We start from the raw sequence: 23,000 nt of genomic DNA, 5'->3' as shown, positions 1-23,000 counted from the left end.
TGGTTGATAAAATACATAATGATGCCTACATTAAAAGTTTATAACTTTGTGAAAGTCAAAAGATTAAATTGCCTTTGATTATGTTTGCATAGGTACATGTATTATAAACTGTATAATTAAAACCTTTTTATAAAAATAAAATTAATTTTGTTTTTGAAAAAAAAAAGAAAATGAAGATCACGGCATTTGGTCCCATCACTTCATGGGAAATAGGTGGGGAAGCAGTGGAAATAGTGTCAGACTTTATTTTGGGGGGTTCCAAAATCACTTCAGATTGTGATTGCAGCCATGAAATTAAAAGATGTTTACCCCTGGGAAGAAAGTTATGACCAACCTAAATAGCATATTCAAAAGCAGAGACATTATTTGTCAATCAAGGTCCATCTAGTCAAGGCTATGTTGGTCATGTAGGATGTGAAAGTTGGACTGTGAAGAAAGGTGAGCACTGAAGAATTGATGCTTTTGAACTGTGGTGTTGGAGAAGACTCTTGAGAGTCCCTTGGACTGCAAGGATATCCAACCAGTCCATTCTAAAGGAGATCATTCATGGGTGTTCTCTGGAAAGACTGATGCTAAAGCTGACACTCCAATACTTTGGCCACCTCATGAGAAGAGTTGACTCATTGGAAAAGACTCTGATGCTGGAAGGGATTGGGGGTAGTAGGAGAAGGGGATGACAGAGGATGAAATGGCTGTATGGGATTACCCACTTGATGGAGATGAGTTTGGGTGAACTCTGGGAGTTGTGATGGAAAGGAAGACCTGGCGTGCTGAAATTCATGGGGTCTCAAAGAGTCAGACATGACTGAGTGACTGAACTGTGCTGAGTGAACAAATAAGTATGCTTCATTTTAATCATCAGAACTACTGCACTCCCTAAATATCCAACAGTGGTCATGAAAGAAGCTGTAACCAGAAATGTAATAAATTAAGTTATATCTTTTGCATTTACAACAGGCTAAGAAATTGAGATCCCATGGCCTTTTCTTAACACTTAAAATAGTTCATATGGTTCACTGCATTTTAAAACAGAGTCTTCATATATTGAAGCCCACTGTAAAAGACATTTATAGAAGGGGTATTTATCACCACTACTTCTCCATTTAATAGCCAATTTGGGCTTCCCTGGTGGCTCAGACTGTAAAGAATCTGTCAGCAATGCAGGAGACTGAGGTTAGGTCCCATCCAGGGGACCTCCCATCTTCTTCCGTGGAGAAGGGAATGGTTAACCACTCCAGTATTCTTGCCTGGAGTATTCCATGGACAGAGGGGCTTGGTGGGCTTAGTTCATGAGGTCACAAAGAGTTGGACACAACAGCAACTAACACACAAGCTAGGCTTTTCTTAAACCTGGGAAAAATGAATGGTAACTCACAGTGGTTTTCTGAAACTCTAATTCTGTTGCTCCACTCATTAAAGGCCTCATATCCAATATTGTCTAAGTTATGAGCCCCATCTAATCACTAGGTGGTAATATTTTGCTAATGATTTGGCTCATGTGTGTGCTTAGTCGTTAAGTCATGTCTGACTCTTTGAGACCCTGTGTACTATAACTATCAGGCTCCTCTGTCCATGGGATTTTCTAGGCAAGGATACTGGAGCATGCTGCCATTTTTCTCCAGGGAATATTCCCAACCAAGTAATCAAACCCACATCTGCATCTCCTGCATTGGCAGGTGGATTCTTTACCACTGCGCCACCTGGGAAGCCCTGATTTCGCTCATCTCATCTATTTAATATCAGTTTCAAAAGACACTCAGCTATAGTTTGCCTTTGAGATATGCTCTCTGCTTTGCACTTTGAAAGGACAACTTTACCTGGCTACCTATGAGGTCTTCAGAAGCCTAGCCACTGCATACTGCCTTGGTAGGCAAGATGGTAACTGCATTCAACTTTGTCTAGGAGCACAGGTAACATCATATCTTCCTTCAAGGAGATTCATTTGTCACAATCATTCAAGACAAGCAGATATAAAAGAGTTCACAAAAAGGGGTGGTGGTGGTTTCATTTCCCTACACGTATTAGAAGGCCCTGTCTCTTGAGTTAAATCCTGAGCTATTAATTGGTCAGTCAAAAGCTACTCCATCCTTAACACCATTAAGAAATAAACCTTGACTCTCATGGTACCACAGTGTTAAAACAAGCTGAAAATATTTTAGCAATTTTTAGATTTTGAGGGCAACATATTTTTCATGTATAAAAATATGTTTCATTTACTTAAGCCCATTTATCCTGTTACTAGTATACTGAACTACCTTGAACGGGGCCTTTTACCAAAAAAAAAGAAAAAAAAGCCTCTAGAATCCTTCCAAATTTTAATATAACTGGTGCTGCCACTTTTTACCCTTTGACTTCTTCACTGTAAAGGCTTTAGCAACTTCCTCTCATGCCTCTTGGAATTTCTGGGCCACTCATAGTAGCCATAAGTTGCCCATGGACTACAAATGCAAGAGGTTCCCACCTGAAGCCCTATGTCATCACAATGACAATGCTGCATACTGGGATCTCCTGGAAACAGAGGCAGTCACAGGCTCTAAGATCATGATCCTCTCTATCCAGCTTTCCATTACACCTTGGATCATGAAAGTAGTACCTTGCAAGCTGGGTATGGCTGCTAAGGCTTTCTTGCTAAAATGGAAATGATACCTATTTGTTAAAGCCAAACGTAGGCCCCCTGGGGTAACCCACCCCAATGAGGGTGTGGTCTGCCCTAATCTTAGTTCCTTGACAGACACTATGGTTTCACAGGCATTCACTACTCTTCTGAACCCCTTAGCTAGAGGAACTGCTTGGGATCTTGAGTGGATAGCAAACAAAGTTTGTGCATGTCACAGCAAGTACAGCTACCATCATCATACATGACTCAACTTCCTGGAGAGCCATTGCTTTTCAAATCTTAACTAAGACATCTCTGTTAAAGGACTCAATTAGTGCAACTGCCCAAACTTCAGTCAGGCATTTTACACTGACCACCCTTGTCAATAAATCAGTCCAACTGAACACTTTTTGCAAACTACTGGGCCGTTGCCAACTGTCTGACCATGTGGTCGAGGGTTGCCCTTTATGAGGAAAAAAATTTTGAAATCTTGTCTTAGACATTCCCAAAATGCAGACAATGCCACATGTGCCTCTACACAAAGTTCTAGTCATTCTTGCTAATGATCAAGGTACTCATTTCACTTCTCACCATATTGCTGAGCTCTAGAACAAGGTGTTCAATGAATTTTCATCTCCTTTACTAAATAGATCTATGATTCACAAAGTACCACTGTGGCTATAAACAAGTTCAAACATGGTGCAATTCACTCAGTCAAACACTGAGAGTGAATTGTGATGAAGGCCGATCCATCGTTGATCTTTAACTGCTCACAAGTTTCAAGCTCTCCTCCCCATCCCCCAGTTTCCCTTTTGCCTGATATTTGGGCAAGCTGATAAGAACACATGTATGCATTCTCCTTTATAAGCAATGGGAATTTTGAATCTCACAAGCCCTGACCAGCATGTAGGAGCTTTCACTCCAGTATCACCCCTATAAAACCCAAAACCAGCTAGCTTTCTTTGCTCCCTTAAGCAATTTTGGATCTGCTTGGATCCAATTTTGGATACTGTCCTGCTCTTCTCAGAAAGCCTCATTGTATCAGTAATACATCTTTTTTACCATCTTGGTCAAAGTGTGGTATCATGAGTCTTGACATCTGAACCAAACTTGAATGGGGGGGTCCTATTCTAGCTAGTGACCAAATATGGCCACAAATCTAATTATGAATACTAACCAAATAATTAAATAATATAATTTTACATATGCTAATTAAATATTCCTTACCCTAAAATATTAGGCTCAAAAAAAGCTTCCTTTCTTACAAGGGTAAAATTAGCTTAGTCATTTTGTATACTGACATTAACACAATCATCAGTTTTAAAAGAGTAAAAGAGCTTTCCTTTTCAAGTGTTTCATATTTAACTAGTGATGATAAATAGTAAATACAAATTTTGAGTAAACACACATTTTATGAAGATTATTCATCATTGTTAGATAAGTAAATTCAATATTTACAAAAGACAAATCATTAAATTTGATACAAATGTACTGCTAAAAAATGAAGTATCATACACTTCAAATATAAATAGCCTTTATTGACTGTAAGAGTTTATTTATTACTGAAAACTTCATACCAGGCAAAAACAGAATGCCAATAAAATGTAGTGACCTAATGAGAATAAAAAAAAAAAAATCTCAAAACAGTTTGTCACTAAAATGTGGGGAAACTCAGTGACAATAAATTACTGAATTAAGTATAAAGACAGGTAACAACCACATAAATTATGTAAACAATGCTGAATAAAATAGGTCATTTGAGAACACTATAAGATCAAAAGGGAAATGGTTGACGACAAGGGATTAATCTCCAAAATATAAAAACAGCTTATGTAGCTCTACGTCAAAAAAAGCAAACAATCCAATGAAAAAATGAGCATAAGATCTAAATAGATATTTCTCCAAAGAAGACATACAGATGGCCAAAAAGCACACTAAAAGTTGCTCAACATCACTAATTATCAAGAAATAAAAATCAAAACTACAACCTCACACCAGTCAGAATGGCCATCATTAAAAAAAAAAAATCTGCAAACAAGAAACACTGGTTAAAGTGTGACCAATTTACATTCTCTCCTACACTGCAGGTGGGAATGTAAATTGGTACAACCACTATGGAGAACACTATGGAGGTTCCTTAAAAAATGAAAAAGAACTACCATATGATCCTGCAATCCCACTGCTGGTTGTATATCTAAAGAAAACCATAATTTGAAAATATGCATGCACCCCGATGTTCCCTGTGGCACTATTTACAATGGCTAAGACATGAAAGCAATCTAAATGTTCATGGACAGAGGAATGGATTAATAAGATGTAGTGTATATATATATATGTGGTGTATACACACAGACACACACATATATATACACACAAAAACACATATGTATATTTGTTGTTTAGTTGCTTATTTGTGTCTGACTTTTTGTGACTCCATGGACTGCAGGACGCCTGGCTTCCCTGTCCTTCACAGTCTTCTGGAGTTTGCTCACTTATGTCCATGTCCATGTGTACACACACACACACACACACACACACAGTGGAATATTACTCAGTCATTAAAAAGAATGAATTAATGCCATTTGCAGCAACATAAATAGACCTAGAGATTATCATATCAGACAAAGACAATATCATATAATATCATTCATATGTGGAATCTAATTAAAATTATATAAATGAACTTGTTTACAAATAGAAACAGATTAATAGGTTTTGAAAACAAATTTATGGTTATCAAAGGGGAAATGTGAGGGGGAGGGAAAAATTTGGAGCTTGGGATTAACACACACTACTATATGTAAAATAGATACTAATAAGAACCTATTGTATAACACAGGGAACTCTTCAATATTTTGTAATAACCTATGGGGTAAAGAATAAAAAAAGAATGAATATATGTACTGATATAACTGAATTGTCAATATATATATGTATACACATATATATGTTTATATATAGTGTGTGTGCATCTTAGTTTCAATCCATTTTGGTTTTTCCTTCTAAGTTTTAAGGAGACCTAAATTTTTAAAGACTACTTTTCATAGACTAAGAGTTTACACAGAAAATTGAAAGATGTATTGCAAAAATAGATTGTATTCAACAATCATCATTCAATTTCCTAAGTCTGTAAGATGGAAGGGAAGTAATACATTTAATGTATATAATAAGGATTAATGAGATAGTTGCTAATAGATCATAAGTTTTAATAAAGTTCAAATTAGTTTAAAAAATAAGTTTAATCCTATTTTGTAGGCAGTATCATAGAGAAAGATTTTTGCAGATTGACTAGAGGGAAAATACCACACTAGGAAATATAAAGACAATGGTTGTGAATAAGAAACAAAATATGTAGAGTAGAAGAAAAGTTTAAGGTGATGATAGCTAATTTAAAGATAAACAAAAATCTTTTCCCACAGCAAATACACAAAAGGTCTTGGTAACTCCATGCCCCTGTACAGAGTATACTAGACTGACAATAACTTTGTGTGATTTAAGGATTCATGAATTTCAAATCTATGCAGCCAATAGTCTACACAACAACAAAAGATAAGAGATAGGGCAGATATCTGGGAAACCTAAGAAGGAAAACCTGAAAAGCTTTTCATGCACATTTCCAAGATGCCACTTTTGAAAGCCAGTCTTGGGAAAAAGTAAGCTTTATATCTTAACAAATATGTGTTCAGTATGGGTCTTTAAGGAGGTGAGACTATCTGGGAAGCTAAACACAAAGTTAAGTCACCATAGACTATCCTGGATTTCCTCAAGGTGATTTACATGTTGGAATTCTCCAAGAAATCTGAATGTTAGTTTACATTCTATATAGTTAATATTTGATACATGCTTTGTAGAGTAATTTATACTAGGATTTTCTACATAAAACCATAGTAATATAGTCTATCCTCTGTAGTGTGTTGAATAGAGTCCCCTTAATATTCAACCCCACCCAGGCACTCAGAATATCATTGTATTTGGAAAAACGACCTCTGCAGATATAACTAAGATTCAGATGAGGTTATGGATTAGGGTGGACGCTAAATCCTACAACTGGTGTCCCTAGAACAAATGATACAAAATGCTACCAGGGTGGGTTGCCATGCCCTCCTCCAGGTGATCTTCCTGACCCAGGAGTTGAACCTGAGTCTCTTGTGTCTCCTGCATTGGCAGGGGGTTCTTTACCAGTGGGTAGCCATTCCCTTCTCCACTAGCGCCACCTGGGTGATGTAGCTACAAACTACAGAACTTCAAGGATTGCTTGGGGCCATTAAAGATAGGAAGAAGCAAGGAAGGATTCTTCTCTAGGAGATGCAGAGGGAGTGTAATGTTACTGATACCTTGATTTCAGGGGTCTAGTCTCCAGAACTGTGAAAGAATAAACCTCTGTTGTTCTAAGCCACTAAATTTGTGATACTTTGTTAAGGCAGACTTAGGATACTAATACATTTATTTTGCAGATACTTTCCAGAATGTAAAGAGTGAGTGATGGAAGAAGGGGAAGAGAGGAAGGAGATCAGGAAGCGATGATAATTTCAAAAGGCAGTGTTGCATGTGAAATTAATTGAGGTACAATGATACTAATCATGAATGATTTCTCCTGCATTATAGTTTGAAGAGGCCCTCTAGGTTTTTAAAATCCCATCTCCTTAGATTGCTTTAAGCATCGTGCTTTACTAACTGGTCCATCTAAAATCTTCAATTTTGCCCTCTCTACTATATTTCTGTTAGGCTTTAAGCTAAAAACTCCATTACTTTCTATCCAAAGAAAAAACAGACAAACACAAACACTAGCCTTTGACTAGTATGGTACTTTGGTTATAGCTCTTACCTCTTTCTGTTTTATTTCAGCCAAGCTTATGGAAATAGAAATCCACAACATTTATTCCCCAAATTTACTAGCCACCTCCTCCTTGCAAAATGACTTTGGCCCTACACTACAGGTATAAATATATAATATCAATAAAAATGTTTCCCCCAACAATGTCAACAGTTCTCTTATATTCAAAATATCTATCCTATACCAAATTCAAAATAAAATAAAATTTGTCTGCTATGTTTTTGGCACTTAAAAACAGTGCATGAAGACTATAGCAAACAAACCATAAAGGGAAACAACTTATTGTTAAACATTAAGATGAAGGAAAAATAAAACTTATTTTATTAATACATAAACTATGGTATTTTTTTTTTTTCTGCTCTTTGTGTGTCATGTAGGATCTTAGTTCCCTGATTAGGGATTGAACCCATGCCCCCCACAGAGGAAGTGTGGAGTCTTAACTACTGTATCACCATGGAAGTCCAAAATAGAACATTCTTAAATTAAAAAAAAAAATTAAAAGGGAAATAGTTCATTAGAGGAAAGACAGCTAAATATCAACAACTGACCCATAAATGTTATTTTCTAAGTATTTAGAACCAGAATCCTACAGAATGAATATTACCAGATGACCCTAATAGATGAAGTTGAAATGAAATCAATGATGCTGATAAAAGTGTTATGAATTGACTCTTATCTAGAAAAACTTAAAGACAGAAATTCACTGACAAAATAGTATTCACTCAGTCAACCAGTAGAGTTACAGTATATGCACATTTAATTCATATGAATTCAAATCTACATTGGGCAAAAATAAATAAATGAAAGCAATTTTGTAGTAAATGACCTATAAGAAACCAAACTAGCTCATCTGGTATTATCTGAACAACTGCTATCTTTCTAACACTGGAGGAAAAAATGTCCTGTTAGAATTGTTGAGATAATATGGCTTACACAAAATACTGTGGATGATCTTCTACGGCTGACACGGTATTTTCATGCGTAATGTTGATTACATGTGGTTTTCTCCTTATATAATGACTTTAGAAGTTTAACCCTTGTAAAAACATGAAATCTCAATAAATGAATCGAGTGTATTGACAGATATTTTGCTACAATATTTAAAAATTAAATTCTAAGTGTCTGCATATAAAAGATATGGAGGAAGAAATGGTTATAATTTGGGATAAATGACAGGAAAAATGTGAAAAGTGATATGTTATGACGTGGTATCAAAAGTCATAAAACACAACACAAAAGCAACAGAAAGAAATCATGGCAAAGTGAGAAAGAGAGGAAGAAACAAACAAACAAAAAATTTGATTTGCAGAGATCCAGTAACTGTTGCTTGATTATCTCACATTAAAGAGGGAAAGGTAGGGACAGAAAGATATCTATGACTGCAGTTTTTAATTCCTCTATTTTGTTTTCAGAAAATTTCAAGTGATCAATAGGTGATTAGATATTCACTGGAGATGTAAAGCACAAAATATGTGTTTTCATGCTTTAATTATACAATATAAATGTTTTATTTTTAGCCATGTTACTCTTAAGACCCTAGGGCTACTGAATAATCCATGTCATTTTATTTCAACTTTTGAGGTTAGGAGTACCTATGAATGTGAACATAAAGTGTGTTTGTATGTGCATCCAGGTGTGTATGTGACTTATGATATACTATATAATGACTTACACATATTTTATTTAATCATAAAATAACTCTAAGAAATAGACACATCACTTCTATTTCAGAGATACGAAAAGTAAGACTCATGTAATTAGTCCAATGGAAAAGAGAAAATTGAGTTGTGTTCTCAATCTGGAAATCTGTCTCCAAAACTGGCATTCTTAACCCAATAGTATGAATTATCGACTATGACATACTATATATAAATAGTCTTATTACTACTACTAACAATAGCTCTGCTCCATATACATAATGATCCCTGCTTTACACATAAAGAAACTGAGTTTCAAAGAAGTTATGTTTATTTTTCCAACGACAGATAGCTAATGTGTGACAAACTAAAATTTGACTTCATATAAAGTTTGAAATAAAGAATGATGCAACATTTATAGAAAAATAAAATCAGTTTCCTTACTAGTTAATCAAAGTGTACCTGATTTTATCCACAGAAAATCCAAGACTTGTTTGAAAAAATTAGTGTTAAAAATCACCAATTATTGGTTGTATTATTTTTCATATTAAGAGAATTTAATTTTACTTACATTAACTCTGCTAAAATACAAATTCCATTCACTAGGAATCCATTAATTTAATTTTAATCAGAACTTTTTTCTTCTCTCTTTGAATATACATACATATATAAGCTACTATCAAATACCTCCCGGTGACCAACATGTGTATGTATCGGGAAAGAAAATGTGATTTTCTTCTTTTTCAATCCTTTGGCTGCATTCTGTTCTCAAGAATAGAATCTAACAGAACAAATTAATGGCTTCCAGAGAGACTCAGATAGCCATGCAGTCTTCTGGATTAGCACTGCTAAGATTCTATCAGTCACCATGTAATATTTTTGGTGACTGGGGACTACAAAGCCCTCTAGAAAGGGAAAACTCTTCTGGGCACAAAATGCAATACAATAAACACAATTATATGGATGATTTTTTTCTTTCTAAACTGTCCTTTTCTTCATAATCAAAGAGCTCAACTCTGAATAAATAAATCAACATGCTAAGGAATAAGAGATTGCAGAAAAAGACTGTGCTAATGTTGGCATCATCAATTCTATTTCAAGGTTAAAATAAAAGATTTAATACTTCCTGTCTGATGATAATGTTCTCTTTACTAAGTTGTGGATCTTGGACTTGTTTCAGAATAGAGAAAAGGAGGATATATAGGTAAATTCTCATTATAAGAAATTGGACTGGAAGCATCAGCTTATTTTATTATCAGCACAAACATTAAGTGAAGATGTGATCCAAAAATCTTGATATGATAAAATCTATATCCTTCTGCTAAAATACTCCGTCATCCTGACCCAGACATTCATTTCCTAGCAAATTCTTCACCATGTAACACAGTGCTGTAAATCTAAATTGTAGAAGTCTAAAAATCTTTCAGCCTCTCTCCCACACTTTGCTGTTCACTAAATTTCCTTTGCCTATCCATCCATAAACAGAGCTTAACCTGGGTTAGATCCAGCTGAATTTCAGATCCAAAACCTTTAGAAGCCAGGTAAGTGACTTCTAAGACTTGTGATCAGGGAGATGTGAAGTCAGCAAAGGACACATTGTCTTCTCAATGCCAATGTAGAACAGATTGTCAGGTTGACAAGAAGAGCCAAAATGTCCTTTGCTGTCTTTTTATATTCACTGCTGTCGTAGAAACTAGGTGCTTAAAGTAAAAATATTTTTTATCTGCAAATGTGTTTATAAAATATAAAACTAATATAATTGTTTTATACATATTTTGTTATTATTGTAACAGCTCCATATTTGAATATATGCATATTTGGCAGAGCAGACTTTGCTTTATGCTCTGGTAATTTCCCATTTTATGAAATTCCAATATGAAGGCACTTGCAGGGTTACTGGATGTACTTATTTTTAAAAATTAAAAACAATCCTGTTTTCATTTTTATATTGTTGTTCACCTGTGTACTTGACTATAAATTCAGAATGCAAAAAATAAACTCAAAATTTTATTATTACAAAGCTACTATCTAAAAATAATTTTTGAGTACTTTATGACCAGTAAATATTTTCATTAAAAAGCAACTAACATTTTGAATAGCATACAGTGAAAATAAAGCATATTTAGAATGATATACTACATGATGAGATGAATCTTACTTACCAAACTCCTTGGGAACTGCTATAGAATAAACACAATTATGTCCCACACTGTAATTTTTTGGATAGTTTGGTGATAGAACAGTGCCTTCTGAACCTGTTGAACGACTTCCACACGGTGCTGAAATTAAAAAATATTATTTTTAGAAAAAAATTATATTATGAATATTTTCTTGATATAAAAATATGGCTAACTGATTTTAAGGTATACCATTTATTTATATGTTTTAACAAGGGTCCTCGTTGTCAAATATTTTAAAAATAAAAAATTGTGCACCTAGAAAATTTTTTAAGTATTCAGATTTACTCTTCTCAGAAGCAAAGTAATATAATAAAATTATAGTGGTGCTATCTATCTCTAGAGGTAATAATGGTGGCCTGCTTTCATTTATGATAAAAGAGTAAAGATAATCATCTCTTTTAAAATGATGAGAAATTACACATGCAAGTGGGAAATTGTTTTACTCACCACCAAGCTTTGAATCTACTCAAAATCAACTGTGATTATGCTCCCATCAAATTAGTTATTTCTATACCCAGGACAGGGATGGCTATATAAACACATTCATCCACTCATCTAAGTAAAATATTCTCTCATCAATCTCTTATCTGCTTATGATTTACATTTAAATTAGGAGTTGCTGATGGGTGCATAGAGATGGTGCATTTTTGCTACCTCAGCCCCAAATGTGCTGTGTTCCTTAAAAAAGATGAGGGTGAAACTGATTTCTGGAAAATTTGTAGATAGTGGTCCTGTTGTTCACAAGATAAGAGGATGTTTTGGATTTATAGTTCTGGAACACAGAAAGATATGGGCTACTAAAGGGGTTATAGTTATCAAAGCAAAATGTGATAGTTGATATTATTTACATGAATGGGATCTTCCAGGAATTATGTAGAATGAGAAAGATGGCCAAAGAGGAAGCCTGGAGAATGCCAAGGTAGGATTAGGGGGTGGCCGCGTGTAACCAGTTGCATCCGACTTTTTGTGACCCCACGGACTATAGTTGTTAGGAGCCTTTGTCCGTTGGATTTTCCAGGCAAGAATACTGGAGTGGGTTGCCATTTCCTACTCCAGGGGATTTTCCCAGTCCAGGGATAGACCTGAGTTTCTTGCTTCTCCTGCATTGGCAGCGGATTCTTTACCACTGAGCCACCTGGGAAGCTAGAGGGTGAGACAAAGAATTTAGTCTATTGGGAACCAAGAAGGAAGAAAGTTAAAATAAAAGAAAATGTTCAAAAAATGTATGGAGATGAAAATGGCAACTCACTCCAGTATTCTTGCCTGGGAAATCTCAAGGACAGCTGAGACTGGAGGACTACAGTCTATGACATCGCAGAATCAGACACTACTTAGCAACTGAACAACAACACATAATCAGGCAGATTGTGATTTGGGAAAATAGTTCTTGAAGGAAACATGGCATAAAATGGAGTGAAGTGACCTAGCAATATGGAATACAGAGTTTTGTAAGAAATTAACATTTATATATAGAATAATAGTTGCAAATGTTCAAAAAATAAAGTTTTTGACTAAAGGGAAAAAGAAAATGTTGTGTTGCAAAGTGGTAATAAATGAAAAAAGAGTCTGAGGGGGTTTGGAGGTCTGGAGAATTATGCAGCAGGAAACTGCTTCTCCAGACTCTGGTTTCCTCCAGGAGGAATGCTGCCCAGGCATGCCAGCCTGCTGGCACTACCCCTTACGCCCTGGAGATGCAGGAGCTTCTTGATTGGTGAGCCCAGGACAGAAACTGTATTGTTGGTCTCCTCTTCAACCTGTTTAAGGATTAATCTATTGAGGAGGTGGCTGTGGTTGTTGGGAGACACCTGTAGCTGCTTAAGAAGCCCACTGTTAACTGTTCCTCAGCTTCTACCAATATTAATACTGGGTTCAGAGTGCTTTTCACATCTACTATATCCTTCAACTTTCTGTTTTATTCATTCTACTAACATTTGAAATTGAAACTCCAACTGAAAATCAAAAGATTCTACTTAAAGAATAATCATAATATACAGTAAAACATGTAACTTTTTCTGTATTTTCAAAGTCTTCTGTAAATGTATTACCATACTTTCATAATATAAAAAATAAAAAGAAAAAAATTAAAGCTGATGACTTGACTTCCTTCTGCTTATCACTTAATTTGCCTCGAATTTATGTAGGGAAGATGCCCTTCAAACATTAGAAAGGAAGTTTTTGGTATTATAGGTACAGTACTTTTAACAAGAGTAGCTTTTTGCAAATTATAACCAGGAAATCAAATGCAGCAGTCTGTACCAAAAGAAGTTTCACATTTTTAAAGAGTTAAGGAACAAAAGAAAAATTAAATCAGAATATGCTACAGAGATATATGTGGCCAGCAAAGCCCAAAATATTACCTGGCTCTGTGCAGAGAAAGTTGCTAACCCTTAAACTAGAGTAGAGACGGGTAGCTAGACTGTAGTTGGATGAAGAATAGCAGTTTATAAGGAGATACAAAAATAATCAGAATCTTAACAATGAACAGAAGCAGAACTTTGAAATAGCTGGTGGAAGATGCAGGCTGAATGAATTTTTGTTATTGATTTTTTTTAAAAGGGGAAATAGAGTCATTAAAATGGGAAAATCTGGAACACTGACTTAAGAGGCTTGTGCTGTGCTGATTCACTCAGTCATGTCTGATTCTTTGCAACCCCATGGGCTATAGCCCACCAGGCTCCTCTGTCTGTGGGGATTCTCACAACAAGAATACTGGAGTGGGTTGTCATGCCCTCCTTCAGGGGATCTTCCCAACCCAGGGTTCAAATCCAGGACTCCAGCATTGAAGCTGGATTCTTTACTAGCTGAGCCACCAGGGAAGCCCATGAATACTGGATTGGGTAGCCTATCCCTTCTCCAGGGGATCTTCCTGACCCAGGAATCGAGCCAGGGTCTCTTGCATTGTAGGCAAATTCTTTACCAGCTGAGCTAATATAAAATAAAAAACTAAAACTGAGTGATTAACTTTAGAAAGCGTTAGTGACAGTCCTCTGTCACTTGAGAAAAGTGCTAAAGAAAAATGAAAATACACAGGTTTTATGCTGGGAATTTACTGGAATTAATGCCTGATTTTCCTTTTAAAGAACTGAATGCAGTGATGTTAGGTGGCTTGAAAAGAGCATGAGTTTGAAAAAGCCAAAGCTTTTGATGGGTTTCCTGCTGCTGCTGCTAAGTCGCGTCAGTTGTGTCCGACTCTGTGCGACTCCATAGACGGCAGCCCACCAGGCTCCCCCATCCCTGGGATTCTCCAGGCAAGAACACTGGAGTGGGTTGCCATTTCCTTCTCCAATGCATGAAAGTGAAAAGGGAAAGTGAAGTCGCTCAGTCGTGTCCAACTCTTCACGACCCCATGGACTGTAGCCCACCAGGCTTCTCCGGCCATGGGATTTTCCAGGCAAGAGTACTGGAGTGGGGTGCCATTGCCTTTTCCTACCAAAGTTTAAAAATACAACAATATATTCAAAACACACACACACACAAAACAAACAGTAAGTTGTACTGAGTTGGGTGGCTAATGAATATTTTACCTTTTTTCCTTTTAATGTTCTATAAAATGGTAATAATAGTAAGAATTATACATATTAAAATTAGAATTCCCCAGAACAACAACAAATTGACAGTGATGATAATAACCAAAGATGTATTGCTCTCATCACTCATTATTGTTTGAGATTAGAGTAGTCAGGTGTATTCTTATTTTGGCACTGATAACTTTATTCAACTAATAATATTACTGATGAGAAAATCATTCAAGAATAAGCAGCATGCTTTATGTTAATTTTCTTCCAGATTTTAAAGTGCTCCAAAATGACAATACTTTGAAAGAATATGGCAAATGTTCTTATTTTTACATTTGGAAAGAATGAATAGAAATAAGAGCTTCTAAGTTAAGTTCTGCTTTTTGATTAGTCAATGGCACCCCACTCCAGTACTCTTGCCTGGAAAATCCCATGGACGGAGGAGCCTGGTGGGCTGCAGTCCATGGGGTCGCTAAGAGTCGGACACGACTGAACGACTTCACTTTCACTTTTCACTTTCATGCACTGGAGAAGGAAATGGCAACCCACTCCAGTGTTCTTGCCTGGAGAATCCCAGGGACAGGGGAGCCTGGTGGGCTGTCATCTCTGGGGTCACACAGAGTCAGACATGACTGAAGTGACTTAGCAGCAGCAGCATGAACATTCTGCTATTCCACATTACCATGCATCTGATAGCCTCAATGTGGTTTTTGTTATTTTATTTTGTATAACAAACATTTGGTGGCAGCTCTTGTTAAAAATCTCATTTATAAAATATGAAAATACGATTTGTTTTATATATGTATATAATGCATACACTTATGTATACATTAAATGTATAAATGTATACATTCATGTATATAATGAATATATACAGGGTTGCTGTATAATCACAGCTCTTTATGGTACCTAGTATTATGTTAGATTTTGTTATTTGTACTGGAAGCAATAATTTTATATTTTTTCTGGTCATTACTTACAGTATGGCCTATTTTATAGTCAGTTATGTTGAATACTGTGATGACTGATACTATTTTATGCAGTAAGTTATGCTGCAGGAAACTTATGCAGGAAAATTCACTATGCTGTGAGGTAAAGATGTAATCTGTTGTATGTTTATATAAATCCAAATGGAAGAATGACCAAGTCAGGCCAACTTTACTAATTCTTCTAAAGTTGATTCCTAGATGCTTTCTGTATTCGTGTCTCTCTTCCTATTTTAATTTCATTTTATTGGCTAGTTCAGAAAAGGTCAGCCTTTAACTTTCTGGCTCTATTAAACAATCAGTAGAATAAAAGCAAGGCAGGACCTTTTATTCTATTCTTATTTTTGCCATTTGACTCATACTTGTTGGCCTTTTGTCAAACTGGCTGTGTTTTTAAACAGCAGATATCCATTGCGATGCACTGCATAAGAACTCACCTGTTGCTGATTATAACTTATATGATACATATGACTATCCTTAAATCTATATTAATAGCATTTTTGTAGAACACATGTATTATGAGAAGAAATATTCTGTGATTAAGTAAAATGAACATTGTTTTATGCTATGAGACTTAACTGAGACTTTAGTAAAGTTTGGGGAATGTCATACTCCTTACAAACTTATTTGATCATGGAGACCCTTTTTCATTTCACAGGACCAATGTTCCTCAGGATATACTTTACAAAATGCTAATTCTAAAATGTGCTATTACTTTGAAAATAATTCTAACATTTATATTATTTGCTGTAATTAGTTATGATTTCATAGCACTAAAGAATTATTTTATATATACATATAGAGTGAAAAAATTTAAATACTAAAAATGTGAAATGGCCTACTGTATCATAAAATGCCATTATTCTCTTTTTAACCACTTTCATTGAGGTATAGTTAAAGTGTTGTGTTAGTTTCAGATGTACAACAAAGTGACATATACATGTATGTATACATATGTATCCTTTTTTCAGGCAAAATGCCATTATTCTTGACACTTTCTCCCTGACTTGCTTATATCTTCCTGTAGCTTATTAGCCTCTCCTCTCCTCTCTGCCACTGTAACTATTGCAAACCAGACTCCCAAAAGTTTCCATTTGGGCTCTTTCAACAGACTCCAAGTTTCACTCATCCCCACAAGTTCCTACCACAGCTAGTGATTTTTTTAAACACAAAAGTCTTAGAATTTTCCTTTTCTCTTTCTAGAACATATCTGAAACACAGTAGGTTCTCCGGAAAAGTCTAGTAGGTGATTAAATGAACTATGCTTGCGCAGACCATGCTCTTCTAAAACGGTGTTCCATATCAGCACAACACAGACATTTCATTTGGTTGAAATTACCCCAGAAATTGACTTAAATCCAAGACATTCAAGGTATACCCTGTCCTGCTTCTGCCGTTCCTGGTGCTGCTTGTGTGTTCGTACAGGGCATACCTGGTACCTCTTTTGTGAAACAGCAGTTAAGGAGACTCCAGCGCTCGCCATGGCAGATGATAAAAAAGCCCAAGGAAGGACTCATGACTGACAGCAAATATGATACTGACTTGAAGGTGCTACTGAAGCTAATTCAGTTATTATTTTTTTATTCCAGTTATTTTGCTCTGTTTTTTTTTTTCTTTTAAGAACATCATAAAAATCCTTGCATACCTTGTTTGACTGGAGAATTTTAAAGTTTTTCATTTATCATTGTAAACCAAGGGAAATTTTATAATTTCCTGTTTATAATTTCCTATAATTAGCTGTTACATGTAGGACAGTCTGTCTTTATGTAGGGATATGTGTATGTGTGTGTGTGAGTGAGTGTGTGCTCAGTCACATCCGACTATTTGTCACACCATGGACTGTAGCCCACCAGGCTCCTATGTCCATGAAATTTCCCAGGCAAGAATACTGGAGTGGTTGCCATTGCCTTCTCCAGGGGATTTGCTGGATCCAGGGAAGGAACCTGAGTCTCTTGCATCTCCTGCATTGGCAGGCAGATTCTTTACCACTGCTCCGTGTGGGAAGCCCTAAGTAGGGAGAAATTTCTGTTAAAAGAAATGAATCCTAGATAGTTTTCCCTTCAAGTCAAGTGTCTTGTCGTTTAAATAAACATCTTGTTTAAAGTGGCGGGGGGGCGGGGGGGGGGGAAGATGCATCCTTTCAGTAAATCCATGTAAGCCTTTTTTTTTCCTTTTTCTGGGATTGACTTATTTGCTGTTTCTCTGATTACCAGGAATCAGTATTGCTTTACATTTAGAGACACTATATGGGTAGGATATGTATCTTTAAACATTGGAAATATATGAAAGGATAAGATTTTTACAATCTGATAGCCATATGGATATTGAGTTTCACTGAAGGAATGGTAAACATATCTACCATTCATTTCACAGTGGCAAATCTTTGCTACCAATTTATCTGTATGTAGCTTACCCTCACTGAGGTGGCGGTCACCCACACAGTTCAATATTGTATTATTTTTCTTTTTCCTTCTTTTCCTGTTTGCTTTTTTAATCTTCTTTTGGATAAATGTGTATGATTTAATTTGTACAAGTAAAATATGTTCATGCTGTAACTATACTGTGAACTATGAAGCAGTGATGCAATAAACAGATATGGTATTTCTAGGGAAATCTGTGGAAGACCAAAACTACATTTTGAGGATTCTAGAGCAATAAAAAGGACGTCCCACTGATGGTTTGACTAAGTGTATGCGATGGAAGAGGACTGCTGCTGCTGCTGCTAAGTCACTTCAGTCGTGTCCGACTCTGTGTTGGACTCTGTCCGACTCTGTGCGACGGCAGCCAACCAGGCTTCCCGTCCCTGGGATTCTCCAGGTGAGAACACTGGAGTGGGTTGCCATTTCCTTCTCCAATGCATGAAAGTAAAAAGTGAAAGTGAAGTCACTCAGTCGTGTCTGACTCGTCGCGACCCCATGGACTGCAGCCTACCAGGCTCCTCTGTCTACGGGATTTTCCAGGCAAGAGTACTGGAGTGGGGGTGCCATTGCCTTACTGAATAACAAGGAAAATGAAGGTACCTTCCACTGAGAGAGATAGAAGGCTCTCAAATCATTTACAAGGAAGAGGTACTTATGTGTGCATATATCTTAGACACTTTATATTATACCCAACACAGCCTTAAACTACTCACAATTTCAATTCTGTATTTTCATTGTGTAATGCATAATTTATCATCAAATATACTCTATATTGAAAATTACTATATAATATATAAAATTTTCTCAGAGAGCAAGTTTAGGTACTTTCAAAAGCAATGAACCTTACAGGTCAAAAAAGAGCAATATGGTATACATTAAATCAATGATTTACTATATGTGGCCTGTGACCCCTTCAGGTCGAAAGAATTGCTGTACTTATAAAAGTAGGGTCCACTTCTAGTGGACCCTGATATAGCCCACTTGAATGTCACAGAGCAATACTGCATAGGAACCTGGAATGTTAGGTCCATGAATGAAGGAAAATTGGAAGTGGTCAAACAGGAGATGGCAAGAGTGAACATTGACATTTTAGAAATCAGCGAACTAAAATGCACTGGAATGGATGAATTTAACTCGGATGACCATCATATCTACTACTGTGGGTAAGAATCCCTTAGAAGAAATGGAGTAGCCATCAGAGTCAGTAAATGAGTTTGAAATGTAGTACTTGGATGCAATCTCAAAAATGACAGAATGATGTCTGTTCGTGTCCAAGGCAAACCATTCAATATCACAGTAATCCAAGTCTTATTCCCTGACCAGTAATGCTGAAGAAGCTGAAGTGGAACGGTTCTATGAAGACCTACAAGACCTTTTAGAACTAACACTCCAAAACAATGCCCTTTTCATTATAGGTGACTGGAATGCAAAAGTAGGAAGTCAAGAAACACTTGGAGTAACATGAAAATTTGGCATTGGAGTACAGAATGAAGCAGGGTAAAGGCTAATAAAGTTTTGCCAAGAGAAAGCACTGATAATAGAAAACACCCTCCTCCAAAAACACAGGAGAAAACTCTACACATGGACATCACCAGATGGTCAACACCAAAATCAGATTGATCATATTCTTTCAGCCAAAGATGGAGAAGCTCTATAAAGTCAGCAAAAACAAGACCAGGAGCTGACTGTGGCTCAGATCATGAACTCCTTATTCCCAAATTCAGACGTAAATTGAAGAAAGTGTGGGAAAGCATTAGACCATTCAGGTATGATCTAAATCAAATCCCTTATGATTATACAGTGGAAGTGGGAAATAGATTAAAGGGACTAGATCTGATAGACAGAGTGCCTGATGAACTATGGATGGATGTTCGTGACATTGTATAGAAGACAGGGATCAAGACCATCCACAAGAAAAAGAAATGCAAAAATGCAAAATAGCTCTTTGAGGAGGCCTTACAAACAGCTGTGAAAAGAAGAGAAAAGAAAAACAAAGGAGAAAAGGAAAGGTACACCCATTTGAATACAGAGTTCCAAAGAATAGCAAGGAGAGATAAGAAAGCCTTCCTCAGTGATCAGTGCCAAGAAATAGAGGAAAACAATAGAATGGGAAAGACTAGAGATCTCTCCAAGAAAATTAGAGATAACAAGAGAACATTTCATGCAAAGATGGGTACAATAAAGGACAGAAATGGTATGAAACTAGTAGAAGCAGAAGACATTAAGAAGAGGTGGCAAGACTACACAGAAGAAATGTACAAAAAAGATCTTCATGACCCAGATGATCAGGATGGTGTGATCACTCACCAGACATCCTAGAATGTGAAGTCAAGTGGGCCTTATGAGGCATCACTACGAACAAAGCTATTGGAGGTGCTGGAATTACAGCTGAGCTATTTCAAATCCTGAAAGATGATGCTGTGAAAGTGCTGCCTTCAATAGGCCAGCAAATTTGGAAAACTCAGCAGTGGCTACAGGACTGGAAAAAGTCAGTTTTCATTCCAATCTCAAAGAAAGACAATGCCAAGGAATGCTCAAACTACCACATAAATCCAAGCCAGGCTTCAGCAATATGTGAATGTGAACTTCCAGATGTTCAAGCTGGTTTTAAATAAATAAATAAGAAAAAAAAAAAAAGAAAAGGCAGAGGAACCAGAGATTAAATTGCCAACATCTGCTGGATCATCAAAATAGCAAGAGAGTTCCAGACAAACATCTATTTCTGCTTAATTGACTGTGCCAAAGCCTTTGACTATGTAGATCACAACAAAATGTGGAAAATTCTGAAAGAGATGGGAATACCAGACCACCTGACCTTCCTCTTGAGAAATCTGTATGCAGGTCATGAAGCAACAGTTAGAACTGGACATAGAGCAACAGACTGGTTCCTAATAGGAAAAGGAGTACCTCAAGGCTGTATATTGTCACCCTGTTTATTTAATTTATATGCAGAGTACATCATGAGATCACTGGGCTGGATGAAGCACAATCTGGATTCAAGATTGCCAGGAGAAATATCAATAGCCTCAGATATGCAGATGACATCTCCTTTATGGCAGAAAGTGAAGAACAACTAACGAGCCTCTTGATGAAAGTGAAAGAGGAGAGTGAAAAAGTTGGCTTAATGCTCAATATTCAGAAAATTAAGATCATGGCCTCTGGTCCCATCATTTCATGGCAAATAGATGGGCAAACAGTGGAAACAGTGGCTGACTTTATTTTTCTGGGCTCCAAAATCACGGCAGATGGTGACTGCAGCCGTGAAATTAAAAGACCTTCACTTCTTGGAAGGAAAGTTATGACCAACCTAGACAGCATATTAAAAATCAGAGACATTACTTTTCCAAATCAATGTCTGTCTGTCAAGGCTATGGTTTTTCCAGTAGTCACCTATGGATATGAGAGTTAGAGTATCAAGAAAGCTGAGCACCAAAGAATGGATACTTTTGAACTCTGGGATTGACTTTTGAGAGTTCCTTGGACTGCAAAGAGATCCAACCAGTCCATCCTAAAGGATATCAGTCCTTAGTGTTCATTGGAAGGACTGATGTTGAAGCTGAAACTCCAATACTTTGGCCACCTGATGCGAGAACTGATTCCTTGAAAAGACCCTGAAGCTGGGAAAGATTGAAGGCGGGAGGAGAAGGGGATGACAGAGGATGAGATGGTTGGATGGCATAACAGATTCAATGGAGATGAGTTTAGGTAAACTCTGGGAGTTGGTGATGGACAGGGAGGCCTGGCGTGCTGCGATTCATGGGGTCGCAAAGACTCGGACACGACTGAGCGACTGAACTGAACTGAACTTAGTATAATCACAAAGTTATGTAACCAAACCCACTAACTAATTTCATAATATTTTTGTCACCCCAAAAGAATTCCTATGCTTATCAGCAGTCACTCCTCATTTACTCCACTCCCAAGACCCTAGAAATCATTAATCAATGATTTTGTAGGAAACTATGTACAGGAAGGCAAGCTCTTAAAATGATTTTAATGGAGTTATTGGTGCATTTAAAAAACTTAAATCTCTTGTCGTTGCTTGGTTTCATACTTCCCTCTCAATTTTTACCAATTATAATCCTTTTTATTATTAAAATATTAGTTAAAATAAAGAAAATTTTCTTTATTTTAAATAAAAATAAATAAATAAATTAAATTAATTAAATAAAAAGAAAAAACAAACAAAAAAATAAAATAAAATATTAGTTAAAATAGCCAACATATTAGCCTAAGATATGTAAGTTTAGAGAGAGAGAAAAAGAAAAACAAACCAACCCTGTAGCAATTTATTAACTCCTATCTGATCATCTCACAAACGTTGCTTTCTCAAGAAAGTTTTGTTCCTGTTTTCCAGATTAGTTTAGAAGCCCCATCATGCAGAGTTTTTCATCAATTAATTTCATGACATTCATAACAACTTGTAATTATATATTTATTTGTAAAACACCTATTTCTGTCTCTTGACTCCATGACCTCTTAAGTTAAAGTTTCTATGTATTTTTTGCACACTGTTTCTACCTCTGGAGCCTGGCATAGTCTGTGTATATAGTGGGCTTCTAATAAATGTATGCAGTGAATGTTAGGAAAAATAAAATATACATTATATTAAATCTTGCTGTTGACTAAATGCATAGAATGCAAAACTCAGAGATTTTTCAAAACTCTTTGCTTAGGGTATCACAATAAATGCAACCCAAAGTTTAAGTATCAGAGAGGTGTAGTTTTGATTTCCAGCTTAATTATTTACTGACTGAGTAGGCCTGGAAGAGGGGAAAATTCAAACGAACTGGAACACAAAATGTCTGCTCCATCTGGCATATGATGTGGTC

The 23,000-nt window shown here is 36.3% G+C and overlaps 1 protein-coding gene across 1 annotated transcript in view; it reads right to left on the bottom strand.

The window, feature by feature from the left end:
- Window positions 1-23,000, bottom strand: part of CSMD3 (CUB and Sushi multiple domains 3) — a 1,470,240-nt gene that overhangs the window by 287,412 nt on the left and 1,159,828 nt on the right. The window contains exon 32 of the mRNA NM_001424929.1: window positions 11,230-11,346. Coding sequence (NP_001411858.1) covers window positions 11,230-11,346 — 117 coding nt within the window. The remainder of the gene's footprint in view (window positions 1-11,229; window positions 11,347-23,000) is intronic.

This window comes from Bos taurus, chromosome 14, assembly GCF_002263795.3.
Source record: "Bos taurus isolate L1 Dominette 01449 registration number 42190680 breed Hereford chromosome 14, ARS-UCD2.0, whole genome shotgun sequence".
In the NCBI taxonomy this organism is placed as follows: Eukaryota; Metazoa; Chordata; class Mammalia; order Artiodactyla; family Bovidae; genus Bos; species Bos taurus.
Note: the sequence above shows the minus strand (reverse complement) of the source record. Positions and strands in the feature narration are given on the sequence as shown.